At 34.3% G+C, this 22,721-nt stretch overlaps 2 protein-coding genes and 1 pseudogene across 2 annotated transcripts; all 3 read left to right on the forward strand.

The window, feature by feature from the left end:
* The first annotated feature begins 10,292 nt into the window (after positions 1-10,292).
* LOC120154742 (F-box/LRR-repeat protein 3) lies at positions 10,293-13,562 on the forward strand. The gene is made up of 7 exons (XM_039166398.1): positions 10,293-11,197; positions 11,346-11,471; positions 11,558-11,662; positions 11,782-12,181; positions 12,288-12,417; positions 12,507-12,801; positions 13,273-13,562. Exons 1-7 carry the CDS (start codon positions 10,535-10,537, stop codon positions 13,516-13,518), a joined length of 1,965 nt encoding a protein of 654 aa, XP_039022329.1. The 5' UTR covers positions 10,293-10,534; the 3' UTR covers positions 13,519-13,562.
* Positions 13,563-14,645: 1,083 nt separating this feature from the next.
* LOC120154862 lies at positions 14,646-16,124 on the forward strand (annotated as a pseudogene).
* Positions 16,125-16,327: 203 nt separating this feature from the next.
* Positions 16,328-18,394, forward strand: LOC120154745 (protein FAM133-like). Its single transcript, XM_039166399.1, has 6 exons — positions 16,328-16,615; positions 17,263-17,338; positions 17,423-17,485; positions 17,954-17,998; positions 18,081-18,137; positions 18,272-18,394. Exons 1-6 carry the CDS (start codon positions 16,389-16,391, stop codon positions 18,362-18,364), a joined length of 561 nt encoding a protein of 186 aa, XP_039022330.1. The 5' UTR covers positions 16,328-16,388; the 3' UTR covers positions 18,365-18,394.
* Positions 18,395-22,721: the final 4,327 nt, after the last annotated feature.

The following is a 22,721-nucleotide window of genomic DNA, read 5'->3' on the forward strand; positions in this document are numbered from 1 at the left end:
GGCGTAACGTATAGGTAACATCTAAAGTCAAATCTTCTTGTATTAAATTCTACCAAAATGTTGGCAACTAGTTCGGTTTCATACGTAATAAGAAGTTTAGCAATGCATTAATACTCTCAAAAGGTGCTTCTTTTTAAGTTACAATTAATACAATAATCTCTTCAAAAAAATTAATACGATAATCAGAATCAAATCCATCCATTAGAAAGGGTAGAATGTGATACGTCACAAGACCTCAAATTTAAGATCCTACCCTTTGAAAAAAAATCTACTAAGCTAGAAAAAATATTTTCCCTTGAAAAGATTTAACAAAAAAAACCTCCAAATTTTCTCTATTATCATATCAATAAAAGGACATAATTAAGACTGTAAATGAGACGTGACAGATCGCGAGCTACTCGAGATCGACTCAGTCAAAGCTAGATCAACACTCGAATCGAATGAACTCGAACTCGACTCGAATTCTTAATGGGCTATTTAATACTCGACTCGAAAAACTCGCGAGCTACTCGAAAAATGTTATATTATAATTTTAGATTTGTTTAAAATTACATTATTAAAAATACATTATTGATAATTATAAAATTTTAAAAATATATTTTTAAATGTAATATAAGATTTTTGTAGGTTTAAATTCGAGTTTGAGTTCGAGCTCAAAATCGAGCTTTAATCGAGCTCCTGAATTTTTTTTGAGTTCGAGCTGAGCTTGATAATTTTTAATTCACGAGTTTTCGAATCGAGTCGAGCCTAATTTTAAACTTTTTGAGTTCGAGTCGAGTTCTGTAATGCTCAAACTCGACTCGACTCGTTTACAGTCCTAGATAATACTCTCTTGACGCAGGAGCTTGTCAAGGGATATGATTGGAAATCCCTTTTCCCGAGATGTGCTCTCAAGATTGATATTCAAAAAGCTTTTGACACGGGATATGATTGGAAATCCCTTTTCCCGAGATGTGCTCTCAAGATTGATATTCAAAAAGCTTTTGACACGTTAAGTTGAGATTTTATCTTGGCTATCTTGGAAGTTTTAGGTCAGCCTGAGGTTTTTAGAGGATGGATAAAGGCTTGTCTAACTACTCACAGATACTCTGTTGCGTTTAATGGCATCTTAGTGTGGTTCTTCAAGGGTGGTAGGGACATTAGGCAAGGAGACCCATTGTCTCTTTACCTTTTTGTCTTGACCATGAACATCCTCTCAAAGCTTTTGGATTTGGCTGCTTCCAAGGGAATCTTTCAGTATCATCCTAAATGTAAATGAATTGGGTTGACGCACTTGAGCTTTGTCGATGACCTTTTGATTTTTTACAAAGGCTATGTGGATTCTGTGGTGGGGATCACTTGTGTTCTTGAGCAGTTCTATTTCTGGTTTGATCTGAAGTTAAATGTTGCTAAGAGTGAGCCTTTCGCTTCTGCGGTTTCTACTGCCCCACTTGATGAAATTCACAGTCGGCCAGGTTTCAGAATTGGCCTCCTTCCTATTAGATACCCTGGTGTGCCTCTGGTCACCAAAAAATTAACCGAGAAGGATTGCTACCCGCTTTTTAAGAGTATTAAGGCTGAATTGGGTCACTGGAATAGTTACAGCTCATCCGTGTTGTTCTCACTAGTACGGTTAACTATTGGAGTTGTCAGCTTATCCTCCCTCAATCTGTCATAAAAGCCATTGAGCGTCTCTGTGTCAGGTTCTTCTGGAGAGGCTCTGATTCTTTTGCTGCGGGGGCAAAGGTTGATTAGCCCCAGATTTGCACTCCTAAGTCTGAGGGTGGTCTGGGTTTAGGGTGCTTAACGAGTTGAAGAGCTCGAATTCGACTTGGTCACAGCTTGGTAAAAACTCAACTCGAAACCTTAATTCATCTCGTTCTGCTGATGTTATCTTAGGGTTGAACAGGGATACTGTTAGCATACAAGTTAGTGGTAAACGTATTGTTAGATTTGATGGTGTAAATTCCCAGCCCTGTGTGGCTTGGGATATTTCTTCTTAATGGGTGGGTATTGTGTTGGTTTTAGACATCATATTCACACACCCATTAGCTTGTTCTTGATGGAGTCCCGCTCAGATTCCATTAGTAAACACATTGAGAATGACGATGAAGATGAGATAGAGAGATCCTTGGAAGAGATGTTATCGACTCTCCCCAAAGGGAACAGCTGGGGAAATTCTGAAAGTTTGGTTCAATACCAAGGCTTCTGGTTCTTCCCGGGTACCCTAAAACGACTTGTTTCAGCTCAACAACGATTCCAAGCTCAACCCACCGACATCATGCTCTGCAGTTCCCCCAAGACAGGCACCACCTGGTTGAAATCCATCGTCTTCTCCATCGTTACAAGAACTTGTTTCGATGGTTCCACCAGCCCTTTGCTTTCCAAGACGCCTCATGAGGTCCTGCCTTCCATGGAGTTCGATCATGCCAATTTCTGGTTTAAGTTTGTGAATGTTGAAGAATTGGTTCACGATAACATGGTGCAGAGTTTGTTCTATGTTTTGCTTTCCTTTAAATAAAGGTGTTGATTAAACCTGACATAGAGACATTGTAAGTTGATTAAATAAAGAGCGACGACATTGTTGAATCGGAAGTTATTGGTGGTGGAAGTACTATTGCCGGAAGAAGATGCCATATTGGTGGTACTGTATAAAGTTATGTTGATTATCAAAGAGAGTCACATGCCCACGCACTTTGTGGCATGCCTATCATTTATCATTTATACACAATGTGATATGGTCCGTGTACATCAAAGCTATATAATTGATAACACGGCAGATTGCTGCATCACATTCACATATTATTTATCACATGGGCCATGTGCTATTTCCATTTCTGGTTGGAAATTGACATTTAAGATCAGCCACCAATTCATTTTAAAAAAAAATTATGCATATTTATATCTAATGGGCTGTTTGTTTGCCTCTTAATGGAACCATTCAGCACTGAATGTTGAACCGTTCAACATTCAACGCGTTTGTTTCGTACCTCTGAATGATTCAGTACTGACTGATTCAACAAAACAGTGTTGAATGATTCAGCACAAAGTACATTCTGAATGATTCAGAGCCATTATTAAACATTATGTCATATTCAGAGCTAATTCATACAGAGCTTCTGAATGATTCAACGCTAAATCATTCTGAAGTAAACAAACATCCCCTAACAAAGGTGCGAGTTTGTTTCGCACCTCTAAATGATTCAGTGCTGATTGATTCAGCAAAACAGTGCTGAATGATTCAGCACTGAAGTACATTCTGAATGATTCAGAGTCATTATCAAACAACATGTCACATTCAGAGCTAATTCAAACAGAGCCTCTGAATCATTTAGTATTTGAATCATTCAGCGCTTAATCATTCTGAAGTAAACAAACGGCCCCTAACTAAATTTTGTCCAAGCTGAAATTTTTTCCAAGCTGTAAAAGGGACCTCAATGATTTGAATGGAGCAGTACTTATGATCGAGTGATTTTAGTGATAAAAGGGGTGTTGTTCTCTGTAAAGATATTGGAAGTTAACGGTGTTTACGGGATATGGTCAAAGTAACTACTTAAACAAATGTTAGGAGCATTTTTGCCCTAAAATAAAATATAGCGAGTCAAAATACTTCCATAAAATAAGCTGTAAAACGACTTGTTGCTCGTTAAGCTCGTTAAAATTTTGCTCGACTCGTGTTCGTCTCGTTATTCGTTAAGCTCACTGAAAATTTTACCTGTTTTTAAATTATAGTAAAATCTACTAATATTATATAGAGTTTAATATAAACATAAATTAATAAATTTAACCAAAAAATTATCAAAAGAGTGTAATAAATTGAAAGTCTAGACTCCAAAATAATAATCTACAAATACATTAAAATATTAATTAGAGTTTGATCTTGGACGTAGTAAAATAATAATTACTAATTAATAATTTATTATTTTTATTATTTATTAGAAAATTAATAGATTAGTCATTTATCATCTTTTTATAATCTATTAATAAATAGTAATTTTTGAATAAAATGAATTTTTAAAATAGCTACTAAAAATTATTAAAAAAAAATTAACGAGTTACTCTCGAACTTATCAAGTCGAGTTAAAATTTACTCAATTCAACTCGTTAAGATCTCGAATTAAATCAATACAAATCAAGTTTTTATCAAATTTTAACCAGATAAATTTAAACTCCTCACAACTACTTAACTCATTAATCACCCCTGCACATACACATAGGACAGAGAAGAAACTAGGATGCTTTTTCTAGCTTTCATGTGAAGTCTGCAGGTTAAAAGTGGAAGATGCCAATGGGATTAAAACTATTCCCACTTGTGCAAAGAAAGATGAGCATTTGGAACTGGAACAAAATCCCAAATAGAAATTTATTAGCATCAGAGGGACCTATTTGGTGATGTGACCATTATTTTATTCTGATTTCAACATGATTATCAGTTAGCATATCAAATTTTTCTAGATTCTCGCTGAAATAATATATTTTAAAAAAGAATCAACAATTAAAATCATATTTCAACTAGATCAAAAACTTAATTTTTCCTCATTGGTGTATCGCTCGTCTATATTTTTTTTGTTTTTGTTAATCGACAGCGACATCAACTTTAATATTAGTTGTCGACCGTTAGTATTTTATATTATCTTTTTCTTTTTTATATCATATCTTCATTTTTTTATTTTCAATAAGTCTGTTTGTATTACACGTTTTCATTTGCTTTAGATACATCTTCTTATGTTTTTTGGTATGTTTTTCGGTCATTTGACCTTTTTTCACTTATCTTTTTTTTTCTCTAAGGGTTATTTTAACATCGTCACGACTAATCAAGATGACGCTTATCTGATATCTTATTGATCTTCCCTACTTTGGACCATCGGATTGGATTTAGATACCCTATTTGCGTCTGTTAATAGCTTTTCACGTTGATTTACGGTTTGTCGGTGGTCTTTCAATAGCTTGATCTCCTTTTATTGTTCGTTTACTGATGCGATCATATATGTTTGTATCTATCTTTGTTCAAATTTCTTGATTAGATATAATCTTTCCTTGTATGATCCTTATGTAATCTTGAGTTGCTAGTTTTGTTTCGATGATTATAGAAAATTTTCCTAATTATTTGTTTAATTTACAATTTTGATTTTAAATCTTTATTGTAATTTAAAATATTTTTATTTTGAAGAAAATTAGTTATTTCTATTAAAAAATAGTATATTTAAAAAAATAATATGGCCCGTAGTATTTTTCTCTTAGTATGGCTCTCTAACTACAAAAATTCAATGTAATCTTTTAATCAACGTTTTCCGTCAATGACCAACAACTCTATTAATTTTGCTAACGTGACACATCAAGTAGGTCGTGCCCTCTGTTAATTATGTGGCACATCATTTTCTTTTTAAAATTACTTAACTTTCACCTAAGTTGATATAAACTCAAAAGGCGTCTAATCAGTATTAAACAGAAGGCGTTGGCATGCTTGACGTGCCACATCAGCAGGAATTAATAGAGCCGTTAGTCAATGACGAAAAACGTTGGCTAGATGAAATTCGAACATTTTTGGGTCAAGATATCTTCTTATATATGAATTTTATTTCAATTATCTTTTCAACGTATTTTGAAGCGTCTCAATCAGACATCCAAAACTCAACGTATATATATTTTAACAAAAATAACAATGTCTAACTCTTTTTGTCATCTTAACTCCTCGATGTCCCATTAACACATTTCAAGATATATTAGAAAGATAAGTGACAATCGATTGTATTGTAAGAATATATCTCGATCCATAAAATTTTGAATTTCTTCTAAAATCCATCATAGATTTTTTTATTAATCTGGAGTAAGTACAATGCATAACTGTTCTAAAATAACTTTGAACATCTTAACATTGAACGCTCACACTCCTGACGTTCTCGATGCTTAAAACCAGGTCTCAAGGAACAATAACATTTCCTTTATCACGGAGACCACTCGATTCGTGCAAAAAAATCCATCATAGATAAATATATGATATTTTACGCTTGAATAACATGTTCTATTTTCCATGATGTACAACTGCCCATTTCAGTTGGAAATTTACATTTAAAATCAACAACTAATTCATTTTTTAATTTATATGAATGTTTGTATTAAATTTACTATATGTATATATATATTTTAATTTTATTTTCCGTTTTTATATGATAAATTTATTTATATTTAGAATTAAACATATGTATATTAATTTATAATCATAATAACTATTATTTATATAAGAAAGAATTCAAATTTAAAGAGTCAAAATTTAATCCTTACTAACTTATATTTATAATCATAATAACTATTATTTATTTATATTTATTATGTCTGCAGAGTATATGTGTTGTAAATGATTAAAAATATTATGAACAAATATTACTTTATAATTATTTCAAATTATTTAAAAAAACTTAGTAATTTAAAAAAAACTAAAAATTATGACAAATGGTGAACTAAAATCATGGCCAAGCCAAGCTAGTCTTATAGATAAATTACGTGTTTAGTATATAAACTATCAGTTTTGGTTCATTTTAGTACCTAAACTTTTAATTTTTTAAAAAACAACACCTAAAGTTTAGTTTTTGTTTCATTTTAGTATCCCGCCATTAAAAACTTTAGTTTTTGTTTCATTTTAGTATCATGGGTTCAAAATTGAACGTTAAGTTTTGAAAAAAAATTAAAATTTTAGGTATTAAAACAGGCTAAAACTTTTAACGACGATATACTAAAATGAAATAAAAGCTAAACATTAAACATAATTTTAAAAATTGAAAGTTTATAGGTACTAAAATGTTCCAAAACTAATAATTTATGTATGAAATGTGTAATCTACCCTCTTATTATTATGTTCATGAAATTTGGTCCTCACATTCCAAATGGAGGAACTACAACCCTTTTAATTTAATGCACAATTTCCTAACTTTGGGTTTGCCTCCAATTTTTTTTCTTAAATATATATTTGAAATTTTAAAGAATAGATGATAGATATGTTGGTAATATTTCCTTTTTCATAATTTGATCCAAGTTGGGGTGATTTTTTTTCCCTTTCGATTCTCAAGGCTTTGCCTTGATTAATCCGATTCGACTCGTGTCGCACATTTAGTTTTTGTGGGTTGGTCTCTCAGCGAAGCTTTTCTACATACGGAATGACTCGAACATAAGATTTAAGTAACATTAAGGCTTAGTTTATTTTCACTGTGTAACATCTTCAAACCTCTTATGTCTGCGCCGCGCAGACCACGCGCAGACGTTAGGTTTCGCAGACCGTTTGTTTTTTAGAAGACAGAAGCTCTTCAAACGTCTGCGCGAGCTCTTCTTGGTGCAGACATGGTTTTATGTCTTCAAAGGTCTACGGGAAAATTAAAATCATTTAAATATATTTTAAAATTTATTTTAAAAATATAGATTGATTTATTTTAAAATATAGATTGGTTTATTTTAAAATATGGATTGATTTATTTTAAAATATGGTTTGATTTATTTTAAAATATGGATTGATTTATTTTAAAATATGAAAAAAGTTATTTTAAAATATGAATTGATTTATTTTAAAATAAGGATTGATTTATTTTAAAATATAGATTGATTTATTTTAAAATATGGATTGATTTATTTTAAAATATGAATTGATTTATTTTAAAAAATTTATTATTGTACTTGTATGGATTATTTAAATTTCAGTATTATAAAACTAAAATTATTTAAATTTCAGTATTGCAAAACTCTTTTAAGTTTAAAAAATCAATTTATTTTATATTTTAGTTTATTTTAGAATGTAGACGTTAAAAAACCAATAGTCTTCTTCTTACAGATTGCAGACTTTTGACCCATCTCTTCTGCTGCAGATGTCAGCAGATATGATCCACAGACTACAGACCTTTTACCTCTTCAAAAATAAACACCACCTAAATTACTTACTACTTGCAGTAACTCGTTGGTGGGGCAAATTTATTTGAATATTCGTATAGATAATAAAAGTTGTGCAATCCAACCTAAGATTATATTTAGAATAGCTTTTTGTGGACCGAAAACAGGTCAGGATGTGACTCCTAAACTTCATTTCTAGAAGCTATTCTAATCTAAAATTCCAAGTCACAATTGATAGAGAGAAGTTAATAAATTTGTTTACAAAAATAGAAATAATTGGATAAATTTGTTAGGTAGACACCACCCAATGGATATGAAAAAAATAAATATTTTTAAAATAATAAAATTAAAACTCCCAAGCTTAACAAAAAGATTTTGGGAAAATTCCAATCACCTCCTCTCTTATATTTTGTTGTGCTACTTTTTAGATTTGTTGTTAACCGGTGATATTCTTTTTTTCTATTTTCTCTTTAGACTTTGTATTTTTATTTTATTTTATTTGAATTAATTAATCTTTCAAATTTTATATAAAAACGATGGCTGATTTTATTTCTTGTATAATATTTTTAGGATAAATTATACGTTTAACGCTTAAACTATTAGTTTTGGCCCGTTTTAATATCTAGGTTTACATTTTTTTTAAAATCATTCTTAACGTTTAGTTTTTATTTTATTTTAGTATTTCACCATTAAAAATATAAAGACATTGAATTTTTTATGGGTAAATTACATCATTCATCACTTAACTATTTTCTCTCTCCTATTTCGATACTAAAGTTTAAAAAAAATTCAATTTAATTACGCAATTTTCAAACCGCTCATATTTTAATCACTCTAATTTATTTTATTAATAATTTTTGCGACTTGACATTTTTATTATTATTATTATTATTATTATTATTTTGATAGAAGTTGGAGGTCTCATTAAAAACTCTCTTTGTATTCGTCCACATACTAAGAAGTATGTTAACGAACATTAGAATGAAGAAAAGAGTACCTCATATTTTATTGAATAAAACACCCATTACATATGAAAACACGAAATACCCTCAAACGGGGATAAACACCATTACAAAAAATATAATCACCTAAAACTCTCGCCTTTTCGACCACAAAAATCAAGAGGCAAACACCCTATACCTAAGATAAACCTCCATCAAAAGGAAAAACAACCCAATATTTGACATGACATACATAAAACAACACCTAAAACCATGAAACAAAAACATCCGCCTCTGAAGGGAACATCCACTGCACGATTTGTTCTGTCTTACAGAGAATTCTTCGACGTTGTCTCGAGAGAACTAATCAGATCTGGAGAATCATCGACTTCCTCAGGGATCCAAGAGTTTGGTTATTATTATTTTATTAATATATAATTAAAAATAAAAAATAAATTTGAAAGCTAGAATGATTAAATTAGGAGTAATTTAAAAGTTAAGTAATTAAATTAAAAAATATTTAAAATTGAGTGACCAAAATATGAGTGAGAAGACAGTTAAATGAAGAATGATACAATTTACCCATAAAAAGGTACCACGCAGGACGGATGCATGAATTTGTGTCGGGGGTGCGAGATTATAAAATCCGAGAGGGTGCAAAATTAAATAATTCATATAAAATACAAAAAATCTAAAATATAATGGATTTTAAAATTTTTAGGGGTGCAACCGTAACCTCCAGTACCCCTCGGTCTATCCCTAGTACCAAATGCAAAACAGCCGATAAGTTTTTAATAGCGAGGTACTAAAACCAAATAAAACTAAATGTCAGATATGATTTTAAAAGAATTGAAAATTTAAGTACTAAACGAATAAAACTAATAGTTTATATACTAAATGTGAAATTTACCTTTTTATTCATGAAAATGGTAAGCTCTCCAGACAAAAATTAGTGAAATGGGATCCTTTGGAATTTTTATTTTCAAATACAACATTGTCCTAACTTTGACAATTACGACACATAGGAAATTATTAGCATTTCTTTTATTCCAAATCATATAGAACGGACGAAACGTAGACAGATAGGTACGGTCGGCTGCACGTTACAACTGGACCCCACAAAAAAACTTAAAAAACTTTCCACGTCATCAACCGTACAAATCTGTAATTTTCAGTCCCCCTCGTTGAAATTACGGATTTGTAAACCCCAATCCTTATATATTCCCACTTCTCGTACTTTTCTGTACTACCCCTCCTTTTTTCCTTCTTCCTCCCTCCTCTTGCCACGTGTCCTGTTCTTCCAATCCATCAACGGCTCACGTACCATTGAAATTTAAAGTCATCTACCAATACGAAAGAGCCACGTCATGTAAACTGATATATGGTATCCACGTGGCGGTTTTCTGTATGGAGAACTCTGTTTAAAGACGTGAACGGGTTCTCATTGAAGCGTTTACGTTTGTCTTCTCTACTGTATTTCTTTTTCCCCTCTGCAACTCTCACTTACCAAGACATTGCTTCGAATTTTCCTCTTAATTTCTCTTTGGAAAAACAAAATACCCGGAAAATGAACCCGACCCGGACGGACAGTTTTAGCTTGATTCGGACTCTCTGTAAACCGACCCATCACCCGCTTCTCTACCTCCGAGTCGCCTTCTTGTTTGTTCCCACCTGAGAAAGATCGTGTTTTAGTGAAAGGTTAAGCTTTTTTTTGTTGTTTTGTTTATTTTGTAAAACCCAGAATGTCGCCGTTTCAATTGAAGAAGAACATCCTTAGTTTAACAGAAGATTTGCTCTTTCGGATCTACGAGATTCTTGTCTCCGAGTCGGATCGGAAATCGTTTAGGCTCGTCTGCCGAGAGTTCCATCGAATCGACTCGTTGACTCGGAAGCATCTCCGAGTACTTCGGATCGAGTTCTTGCCGATTCTTCTCCATAAGTACCCTCGATTGCAATCTCTCGACCTCTCCGTTTGTCCCCGCATTGAAGACGAGGTGGTTTCCTTGCTCTTATCTCGGGTTGGAACGGGTTCGATTTCTCTGAGTTTGGGTAATTGGACTCGGGGTTTGAAGAGTCTGGTCCTGAGCCGAGCGACTGGGTTGAGGTTCTCGGGTTTGGAGATGTTGGCACGTGCTTGTCCGTGTTTGGAGAGCGTTGACGTCTCGTATTGTTGTGGGTTCGGAGACAGGGAAGCCGCTGCTTTATCGTCCGCCGTTGGATTGAGGGAGTTGAACATGGATAAGTGCTTGCAACTCACCGATGTCGGATTGGCGAAGATCGCTATCGGGTGTTCGAAGTTACAAAAATTGAGCTTGAAGTGGTGTATGGAGATAACTGATCTTGGTGTTGATCTTTTGTGTAAGAAATGCTTTGATTTGAAGTATCTTGATGTCTCTTATCTCAAGGTTTGTTCCTTTTTTTCACTCTCTCATGGTTTTTTGAATGTATTGTTTCTCAATGCAATGTTTGGTTACTGAGAAAATAGAAGCTCATTTTGAAACTACATCGAATTTCTTCTGAATTAGTCTGTGGTTGATCTTGGTGTATGTTTAGGTTACAAATGAATCACTTCATTCTATTGCTTCTCTGCTGAAACTGGAGGTTTTGGGTTTAATGGCGTGTCCTTTAATCGATGATGTCGGATTACAGTTTATTGAGCACGGGTGCCCTTTATTAAAGGTAGGAAACTTTTTCATCTGAATAGAATTCTTTTGCGTATACAACATAAAAATGGAAAGTAATGTTTTGAATTATGTTGATTGTAGGTCATTGATGTATCCAGGTGCGAAGGTCTGAGTTCGTCTAGTTTAATCTTTGTCGTTAGAGGTCATGGTAATCTTCTGGAGCTAAATGCAGGTTACTGTCTTTCTGTAAGTAATTTCTTGGTTGCTTGCTTTTTGTGATTAGCCGATGTTATCCTGATTTGGTCTGGAGTAGTATAACTTTGCCTTTTCGATTAATGGATGCTGAATGTTGGTTTTCATGATAGGAGCTTTCTACAGCCCTTTTGCATCAGATAAAGAACTTAAAGCGCCTTGAAGTGATTAGAATCGATGGGGCTAGAATTTCCCAGTCTAGTTTCCAAGTAATTAGCGCCAACTGCAAGTCATTGGTAGAGATCGGGCTTAGCAAATGTGTGGGGGTGACTAACATGGGTGTAATGAAACTTGTATCTGGCTGCATTAATTTAAGAGTTCTAAATCTAACCTGCTGCCGTTCGGTTACTGATGCTGCAATTTCTGCTATAGCTGACTCATGCAGAAACCTTGTATGCCTCAAGCTAGAGTCTTGTAATATGATTACCGAGAAGGGTCTTTGTCAGCTCGGATCCTTTTGCTTGCTACTGGAGGAAATTGATCTAACGGATTGTTGTGGTGTAAATGACAAAGGTTAGAATCTCAAACCATTCTCTATTTTAATTTTGTTTCCCATCATGCAACTTATTGGTTACGCTCTGGTTTCCATTTAATTAGTGTGTTTTATTCTTATCTGCAGGATTGGAATACTTATCTAGATGTTCTGAACTATCATGCTTGAAACTGGGGCTTTGCACAAACATATCGGATAAAGGACTTTACTATATCGGTTCTAACTGTAAAAAGATTCATGAACTAGATCTATACCGGTAAAGTAAGCTTAAAATCGACTTGAGAGTAAAGTTTTATTTTCTTAACATGCTAAGAAAGTTTAATATATGTTCATTTGGACTTGCAGGTGTACCGCTATCAGTGATGATGGCTTAGATGCTATATCCAGTGGTTGCAAGAAGTTGAGGAAACTCAACTTGTCATACTGCAATGAAGTTTCTGACAGAGGGCTAGGTTATCTCGGTTGTCTAAAGGAACTTTCTGATCTGGAAATGCGGGCACTTCATAAAATAACAGGTGTGGGTTTGGAAGCACTTGTAGCTGGATGTAAGAGACTGGCAGATCTGGATATTAAACATTGCGAGAAAGTTGATGATTCGGGCTTTTGGGCACTTGCCTACTACTCAAGGAATCTTCGACAGGTAGAGTTTGTCTGATTTTGATTATGCGATATGAGTGCTTTTATCTGTATGTAGTAATTTATTTTCTTATTGAATTCGCTAGAGATATCTGTGGAAAACATGTATAAAATGTTACTTTTGGTAAAAAAGATCCATATTGTCGATACTCGATATGCAGAAAGTTTATCCTTCTAGGGTCTAAACGCCGCCCACATTGTTATGTTTTCTTGATTCATCTTCAATGCATGTTTTTGATCTCATAGGAAGGAGCTTCAAGTGTTTGCATACTTATTCACTTAGTTCCTTTACTTTCTTGTTGGTTAACTCAGTGCTATGCTCTCTAAATCGTCGATTTTCCCCCTTCCGATTCTATTGTTGTGTGTTTTAGCATAAGCAACCTGCATGATGGAAACCTTGTATGAAATCTATGTCGAAATTGGTGGAAGCCATTCATGGAAGTTTCAAATATGCTAAACTCTGTTATGTTGGCAGATAAATTTGAGCTACTGTGCCATTTCTGATATGGCATTGTGCATGGTGATGGGGAACTTGAGCCGGCTGCAGGAGGCGAAGGTTGTGCACCTCCACAATGTCACGGTTAAAGGGTTCGAACTTGCACTTAGAGCCTGCTGTGTACGGGTAAAAAAGATCAAGCTGTGTGCCCTTCTACGATTCACACTGTCATCGGAGATCATTGAAATCCTGCATGCCAGAGGTTGCATCATAAGATGGGATTAGTAGATGTCTACATCTTGGAAGTTCATCAGGATAATAATAAATGAACTCCTTATGCCTCTTTTGTATGTTTTATTCGATATTTAAACGTGACGTTTGAAGCTCGTATCCTGCTCCGGATAAAAGGTTTAAGTTCAACTTCAGCTTGGACTTGTATTAACAACGGATTATTTATCATGTTAACTATCATTGTAAGTATTTTATCTTTCTTCTCTGAATGCCTCAAATGATGAAAATTGCAGGGATACGTTATAAACCATATTTTAAAACCTGAACTAGATTTTTATGAACACTTGAATGGGTTAGTAGAGGATGGCTCAAGTGGCTTGGAGATAAACATGTCTTGTCTTGAACCTGCCTATCTCGATGCAACGTTCTGATTACCGCTTGTCCAACTGCTGTAACGTGATGAGCATCTTTCTTCTTGGTGCGCAGCTGCACAACTAACGTGTAGTTTTGTTCTAACGAGCGCTTCCATTCCATGCAACACGCTAACCCATCCAGCACACTCATAGTTCTTCCTCTAGCAGAGAACATCGACGGGTGGTTTTGGGGGCTTTGCCTGACCTTGAAATGGCCTAGTTTCCACATTATATGAGATTCTACCTCTGCAAAATTTTTTACCCTCGGGAGGTTCATTGATGGCCGGCTATGGTTGCTTGCAAATGGCCTCAAGGCCACCTGTGGGAATGCAATAAATTCAGATTGATCTCGTTCAATCCGGCCTCATTTATAAACACCTTTAGTTGTAGGTATTTTATCACAAAGATTAAATCAAACCCAACACGCTAAACACATTAACAAGTCCGGTTCGATTGATCGAACCGGAACCGAATAATCTAATATATAAATTCTTGGAGAAGTGGTTTAGATGACGTTAACAGGCCGTCCTTCAGCCGGGGTTGGTGTTGACCCCAGGCCATGCTGCATGGATACCATAGTCCATATACACAAACAAGGGAACGTGTACAATTAATCATAAATGTATAGCAAATATAGGATAAAAAATCCTAATTCCTTTCACAAATCAATCCTTGTTTATTCCTTATTGCCATGCACGTTTGTCCTCACTGCATGATTTATAATGCAAAGCATGTATCAACTGCAGAAAACAAAGGCTCTTCGACACAATGGCTCTCAAGGCTTCAACTATTTGCATCATAGCTATTCTCGTTTCTTTTCTCTCCATCTTTAGCTACCTACATCGATCCCACCTCGGTTGTCGATGCGGAATCCGTTTGCAAGCTCACCCCACTTGCCTATTTCTGCAAATCTGTTATACCCTCCGATAAGTTCACCACCATTTTAGACTTCGGCAGGGTTTCGGTGCACCAATTGTTGTTGAACACTCACAGTTTCCTCGGTTCCATCAAGTATTTTCTTAGACAACCATCGGTTTCGTCCTTGGCACCATTCGAGCCCTCCAGGTTGCCAGTTTCTATCTGAGCTTACGTGGATTTCTTGTCATACACGTCAGAACGGATCAAATCTGATAGCCTCGACGCATTCCTGGCTGATGATTTGCATTGCTTGCTTAGCACTGTTTTAACTAATGTGCAAACTAGCGTCGAAGGGCTTGAAGCTATGCCGTCGGCTTCGAGCATCAAACATGGTCTGTTGCCATATATCTCGAATGGAACGAATTTCCTCAGTGTCTCTTGCACTTTTCAAGCACGGTTGGGTTCATGGATTTATCAACTCTGTATTAGGAAGAAACCATGTTTTCTCCAATTTGGTACACGGCTGAGATTCTTCTCTGCCTTTAATAATGTCGGACCATGGCAGAGACGTCTACAAATCCGCAAGCCGACGGAAGGATGTTCGAGCAGACGGGAAAGGGGAAGGTGTTTCAGTGAGTCAAGTAGTCGTTGTAAACCCTGATGGAAGTGGCAATTTCACCACCATCAACGAAGCAGTGGCAGCTACGGGCGACAGCAACCGATACTTTTTGATTTACGTAGCTGCCGGTGTTTATGTAGCAGAACTTGATGATGATCGGAGTCGGTATTAACAAGACGATAATCATCGGAAACCGCAAACTTCGTGGATGGATCAATCACATTCAACTCCGCAACATTTGGTAAAGTACTAGAATTTATGTTCCATTTGAATCATGTCCCAACATTCACATAATCTTACAATTTTAATGAACTCAACAATGACTCTCCCGCAGCTGTTGTCGGGAAGGAATTCGTTGCGGTCGACATCACATTCCGTAACACGGCCGGACCTACCAAACACCAAGTGGTTGCTGTCTGTAACGGAGCCGACATGTCCACGTTTTACCTATGCCGAACCAATTCAACACGATCACAGCTCAAGGAAGAACCGATCCTAATCAAAATACGGGCATATCGATCCACAATTGTGTCATCAAACCTGCCGACGACCTCGCCTCGAGCAACGGCAAGATGAAAACATACCTCAGACGGCCGCGGAAGGAGTACTCAAGGACTGTGTGCATGCAGAAGTACATGGAGAGTTTGATTGAGCCTGCTGGATGGAGTGAATGGGCAGGGAATTTCGCACTCGATACACTATACTATGCCGAATATTCGAACAAGGGTTCGGGTTCGAACACGGGTTCCAGGGTCCAATGGGTTATTTAACTATTTAAATGATTGGTTCGTGCGGATTATTTAACTATTTAAATGATTGGTTCGTGCGGATTATTTAACTATTTAAATGATGTTAATCATATCTTTTGTAATTAATATTTGAAATAACTATGACTTGAGTGACTTATAATGTAATTTACTTAAAATTACTTTTAAAGGAATGGATAAATTCAGATATAATAATAAGTAGTCTGCCCTCCGCCGCCTCCCCTCACAAATCTCAGATAAAGAAGAAAAAGGCCTTTTTGTTCGCCTATGGCGGCATCGTCGTCATCGGCTAGTTCTTACTCTTCGACGGATTCCTCGTTCGATTCTTCTTCCTCGCGCGCCAAAAAACGCCGACATCGCAGCAACCGTGGCAAAAGAGACAGAGATTCCCTCAAAACCCGGAAGAAGAGTGGTTCGATAGGTAAACGGCGTCGTAGGAAGCATCGTCGTCATTCTTCGGATTCTTACTCTTCGTCTGACTCCGATTCCTCCAGGTAAAAAGAAATTGCTTCTTTTGTTAGCTAATTTATTTTTTTAAGATTTTATTAAATATTTCGTCTGGAATTTTAGTTGTAAGCGTTCTTCTGTGAACGTTATCATGGATTTTTCAATTTTTTATGTTACGTTTATGATTAATAGTTTATACCGTTTCTAACTCTTTATCATGTTCTGGTTAAAGTGAGATTAGGATCGTAATAATTTATAGTCAATAAATTTACAATTCATTTAACAAAATGAAACTTAATTGTAGCTTATGATGCATATCTAACGTTCGTGTTGCCTATGCATTTTGATAAATTTTGTTTATTGTACAATGGATTGATTTTTATGATCTTACATTTTATACAAACGAAATTTGATGTATGTAGTGCACTAACGATTAAACATAAGGAAATGCAAAATTGTGTTGTCTGCATCTTGAATGCATGATACGAATTCTTGAGCAAGAACAAGTTGCCTTCAATACTGTTTTTCATTTTATAGTTTGTGTTCTTATACCTTTATTCCTTACATGGAAGGTGGAGAAATTACATGCAACAATCTGGACATTTAGCATTTTCTGACTTGTAACCTTAACTTGAATACTTGGTGTCTTGGTCAATGAGTTTCCTAACATTCTATAACTGCTAAATTGTTGCAGGAGTGCCAGTTCATCGGACAGAGAGCATGAGTCCAGACATTCAAAGAGGCACAAAAAAAGTGACAGGCAAAAGAAGGTTAAGTATTGGTGCTCCAATTTTATCTTCTCATTTTATTGTAGCCACCCATGCAGCTCACTTATTATCCTGTTTCCCTTTTAGTCAAAGGAAAAAGAGCGAAGCAAGAGTCACCGACATAAACATCAAAAGTACAAACTAAAAGAGGTATGTCACTATTTACAATGCACATCCCTGTGTTGTTTTCAATCTTAATTTTTTTTTCTTGTGGAATATCATATACAACGCTCATCTCCAACACCTATCTAGATATATAGGTGTGAGATATGACCTAGACCCTTCAAATATACGCAAACTTTGTAAAAAGAACATTTTCATGATTGACACATAACCTTTATTCGGAATTCACACTAGAGTCCAACATAAATGTGTAGCATGGATGTTTAAATAACCTGAGATCGACTGCTACTATCATGAAATCGTAACCCTAGGGACTTAATTATTTTGTGTTTTATATTTGACACGGTATCTAAATTTGCTTAAAATACTTTTTTCCTGTTCTATGGATTGGCTCTTTGAAATTGGAGCTAGGGCCCGTGACATGATAACTGGGTGCAATTGGCTTGGATTTTTTTTCTGGGTCCGGTTTGTCCTGGCAATCGGAGCTACATACAGAAGCAGCACGATGATAGAAGTAGCAGCCCTGTGCAGCTTTCTAAGGTAATCCATTGCTCTCTAGTGGTTCAGGATAATATCCCCTTGTTTTCTGTCACTCCTGCCGACTTTCTTATCCTTTATACAGTTTCTTGGGCGCGACAAGGAAGATGGTGCACGGCGTAGTGCTGTGTCTGGCAAAAAGGTAAGTCAATCTTGTTTTCATTGGAGACGGACAGGGGTTCAAGGTCTTGCTTCTCAACATATGGCCAAAAGGTACTGATATTGTCACTTGTGATGGTACTTACATTGCTATTGTTCTTGTTGCATTGTTTCTAGATTCTCTTGAAACTTGACAAGTCCAAGGAAGACAAAGAGGCCGAGAGTAAAAGAAATGAATTGTTGAAGTTCCTAAATGCTAGTTTTGATTGACTTACTGGAGCTGAAGTTCAAACTATATTATGAAGTCAAGGTTAATGATGCTTGGAAGTCATATTGATCGGTCAAGTTTTCATTATATCCCAAGGGAATGTTCAGTGTCGTGTTTTATGGATTTGGTTCCTTCTTTTATACAGTTGACTATGTGACCAACCTTTACATGTTTGATACGCTAGTGTTTTTTGTTTGGGATTCTCTCTGTTATATGCTAAATTTCTTCAAGATCTTGATCAGGTTCGGTTCGGACATCGTTCTTCCCGGAATCTGGTGTCTTGGTGAATGGTTCCGAGGACATTTCTCCTTTTTCTCATGCGTAAGGCTATAGGGTATGAATGATTTGGTTTTTCGTTTTATGCATGATTTACACAATTCTAGAGCATTTGCAGCATCAACTACCATGGCATTAACAGTATTATAGGCTTTTAGAACTGTAGCTGATATCTGCAACGGCGGAACACCCAGAAGGATACTGGAAAAATTGTCAATTGGTCCCTTAAATTTTTAATTTTTTTTGTTCTCAAAATATTTGAAAAATTAGTCTTAAAATTATATAATTTTACATTGATGTATATTCGTAAATTAAATTAGTATTTTTAAAATAAGATTTTTTTTATATATCTAACTTAAATTGTTATAAATTAAAATCATAAATATATGAATTTAAATTAAATTATAAAGTATCACGTTTTTTACGAGTTAAAGTTTTAAAATATTAAATTATTAATAATGTACACATGCTGTTTTTATATCTGATAATCAGTTTTTTTATAAAATAATATTATTTTTAATTTACTTTTTTAGGTGAATGTTTTTTGTTTTCTCTATTCTTTTATAACATTTTTAAATACAAATAAATAAAAGTTACATTAAAGAAGATTATTTTAATTTATAAATAATGAAATTTCTATTATTTGTAATTTTAATAAAACTTTTGTACAATTTGAACATCAATTGTTATAATTATATCTAATTTTTAAAGAAAATTTCAGTGCATATATAACAAAAAAGGGTATGTTGTTTGACATTTATTGTATGGAATTGCATATAAGGTTGCATAATTTAATATATGAAATTATTGTTAAAATTATTTTCCGATAATTAATCGTTTCGTTATTGATATAGGGGTGATAAATCGAGTCATTTTGAGTTGGGTTATTTTGGGTTTAAATTTATTCGGTTTAGGTTTGGGTTCAATTGGATTTGGTTTGGGTTTTTTGAGTTAACGAAAATCCATTTTAGGTCGGGTATAATCGGATTAAAATTGGATCGGTTAGTTTTTGTGTTGGGTTCATATCGGATCGGTTGACTTCAAGTCAAGTCAATATCAGTTTCATTTGTTTTGATTCAAATCAATCGTTAGATTTTTGGGACAATTCAGATTGGTTTTAATTTGAGTTAACCTTTAAATTTTCTGGTCAACCTTTATATTTCTATGTCAACTATAGTCACTCTCCGTCGTCATAACTTTTAGTGTTGTTCTTTATTACTTATAATTAAAGAATTTTATGTGAATATATATTGTCACATTTCAAATTCAAAGTTTGAAGCTTTAGTTTAAATCAATCGAATCAATATATCTTTAAAATCAAGAATTTTATGTGAATATATATTATCAGAGTCCAAATTCAGAGTTAAAAATTATTGCATCAGATATAGAGATGATATTTCAATTGATAAAAGATTAAATTGAACCATTAAACTATTACTAAAAGTGATGATTAACTAGTAATATAATATAAAACGAGAATAAAACATACATCGTTTTACTATTTATCAATGTTAAAAATAGAAAATAATAATAAAAATAAAAAAATTATTCATTCAATTAGACTCATTATCGGGTTAAAATTAGGTCGAAGTTTAGTTTGTGTTTTTTTATTCGAGTTGCTCTTGTAAGTTGCTTTAGGTTCGAGTTGATTTTGGTTCGGATTGCTTTTGGTCCAACTAAAATTCAGACTCGATTTTGGTTCAGTTCAGGTTATTTTGAATTTTCAATCATTCTATTCGAGTTTATATCAAATTTTGGTTCGGATAAATTAATTCGAATAATCGAATACGAGTCAAATTTACAAGCTCTAATTAACTATTTAGTTACAAGTGTGTGCGACATATATGTGGTGATTTGTTTGGCCCGAGCAATATTTCATGGGGCCTGAATTGTAAAATTGAGAAAAATGTTAAGATAGACATGTGATTCACGTATTCCTCGCATGTTTGATTGCACTTTCACGGTTAAGAATTTATTAGAAAAATGGTAGGGTTTTATTGTGGGCGTTTTTACCAAAAAATCACCCTAACAATGAAATATTACTTGTCAGACATCCCTTCTCCAAATATTATCAATATAGTAATTTTTATGATAAAGCGCGATCACAAAGTGCGCCTTTGCGGTGTTCTATCCGAGCTAATGTCACAGTTGAAGGCACAGATCACGAAACACACCTTCGTGGGGTTCCTTCCGAGCTGGTAAAATGTGCGGATTCCGTCCGAGCTGGCAAAAGGCACAAATTCCTTCCGAGCTGGCAAAAGGAGCAAATCATAATCCACGCCTTTCATTTAAATTCAACCGTCTGCCATAAATACAGTCTAACCGTCCATCCACCTCCCTCTCCCCCTCTCCTATAAATACCCCCTCCCTTTCAACAATTACACCACAAACGAAAATATTATATTTCTTCATTCTATCTATCGTTCTATCAAGTTTTAAGAATGTATAATTATCATTATATTTTATTGTATTAATTTTTTATTACTTTTTGCAGTTATAAAATGACATGTGGGTTGTTGCGTTTATATGATAATCATATCTCGAGTCATTTTGTCGATATGATAATAATTTTAAATTTTGTTATTTTATTTATTATGAATGTTTTATTTAGTTATTTTTTAGTATTAGTTTATATTTTAATTTGTATATTATTTATTTAATTAGGTGAATGGTCATATATTAGATCCATTTATTCATAACGTTAAGTTAAAGATATCGAGTCATGTATGGTCATATTTAGTAACAACTGGATTCAGTGACATAGCAAAATATGAAGGATATTGTAACATTAAATCCAACCTTATTTCTGCAGTGATTGAGAGATAGAGACCAGAGAGACACACATCCCATCTTTCATGTGGGGAGTGCATTATTATGGTGGAGGATGTTTCCATACATTTGGGGCTTTCGGTAGATGGGGAGTTATTTCTGGTGTGACGGATTGTGATTGACATTCCTTGTGCGAGGAGTATCTTGGAGGTATCTCGCATAATTTCAACAGTGGTCGAATACAATTATCATGGTTGGCTACAAATTTTTGACAATTGAGCGAAGACTATTCCGAGGAACAGGCTAAAATATTTGCCCTTGCTTGCATATTACAGTTGCATATCACAATATCGATACTGGTTAAGCCCAACGGCTAGTTTATTTAAATATAATAAAGGAAGTATCGATACTCATTAAAGGAGTACTGATACTCTCTGTCCTGAGCAGTTTTATTTTGCAGAGAATTTCTGTCCTGGACAGTTTTATTTTTGTAGAGAATTTATCCCCAAGGGCTCCAAATCACCCCCAACGGTTAAAAACGGTCACAAACACATTCCAACATATAAAAACAAGTTAATGACACTTGAAGAAGGGTTAGAACACCTATACAAGCAATCAAATACAAGAGAAGAGTTTTTCAATCTTTATTTTCTTCTCTTGTAATATTTGTGTTTTGAGCTTAATTTTATATCCTTAGGTTTGTTTTTTGCGAGCTTAAATTTTGTAAACACATACCTTGTAAGGGTTTTCTTGTTTACATCTTTTTCCTTATGTAAAAGGGGTTTTGGTTCTATCTTAGCTAATTGAAAAAATAGGAGTGGTAAAGGTTATTCTTGATCCTTGAAAAAGAAATAACAAATTAGTGGATTTGTTGGAAAATCCTAAGTGGGGAGCTTAGGTAGTGGGTGTAGACTTATTTGAGAAATCGAACCACTATAAATCATTGTGTAAATTTCCTTATCTTTATACTCCTTACTCCCTACACTTTAAATTACCAATTCACCCTCTTTTGGCAAATTTTCGGTTGATCATTGAGCTTTATCGAAGATCCCAACAATTACCATCGAGTGATATCAGCAATAAAAGGAAATATGAGTAAAAATAGATGATTGGGGAATATAATGTGAAATTTTTTAGTTATTATATATGGGTTAGGATCCCTTACACGATGTAAAACTCTTTAGTTTTACGTAGATTTGGGTCTGTTAGATGAGTGAAAATAGATGATTGAGATTAAAAGTAAGAAATATGAAGATACTTACTGGGAGAGAAAACAATGAATTAATTTCAGTCATCTATTTTCACTCACCTAAC

This window comes from Hibiscus syriacus, unplaced genomic scaffold (genome assembly GCF_006381635.1).
Source record: "Hibiscus syriacus cultivar Baekdansim isolate YM2019G1 unplaced genomic scaffold, ASM638163v2 tig00111151_pilon, whole genome shotgun sequence".
Classification (NCBI taxonomy): domain Eukaryota; kingdom Viridiplantae; phylum Streptophyta; class Magnoliopsida; order Malvales; family Malvaceae; genus Hibiscus; species Hibiscus syriacus.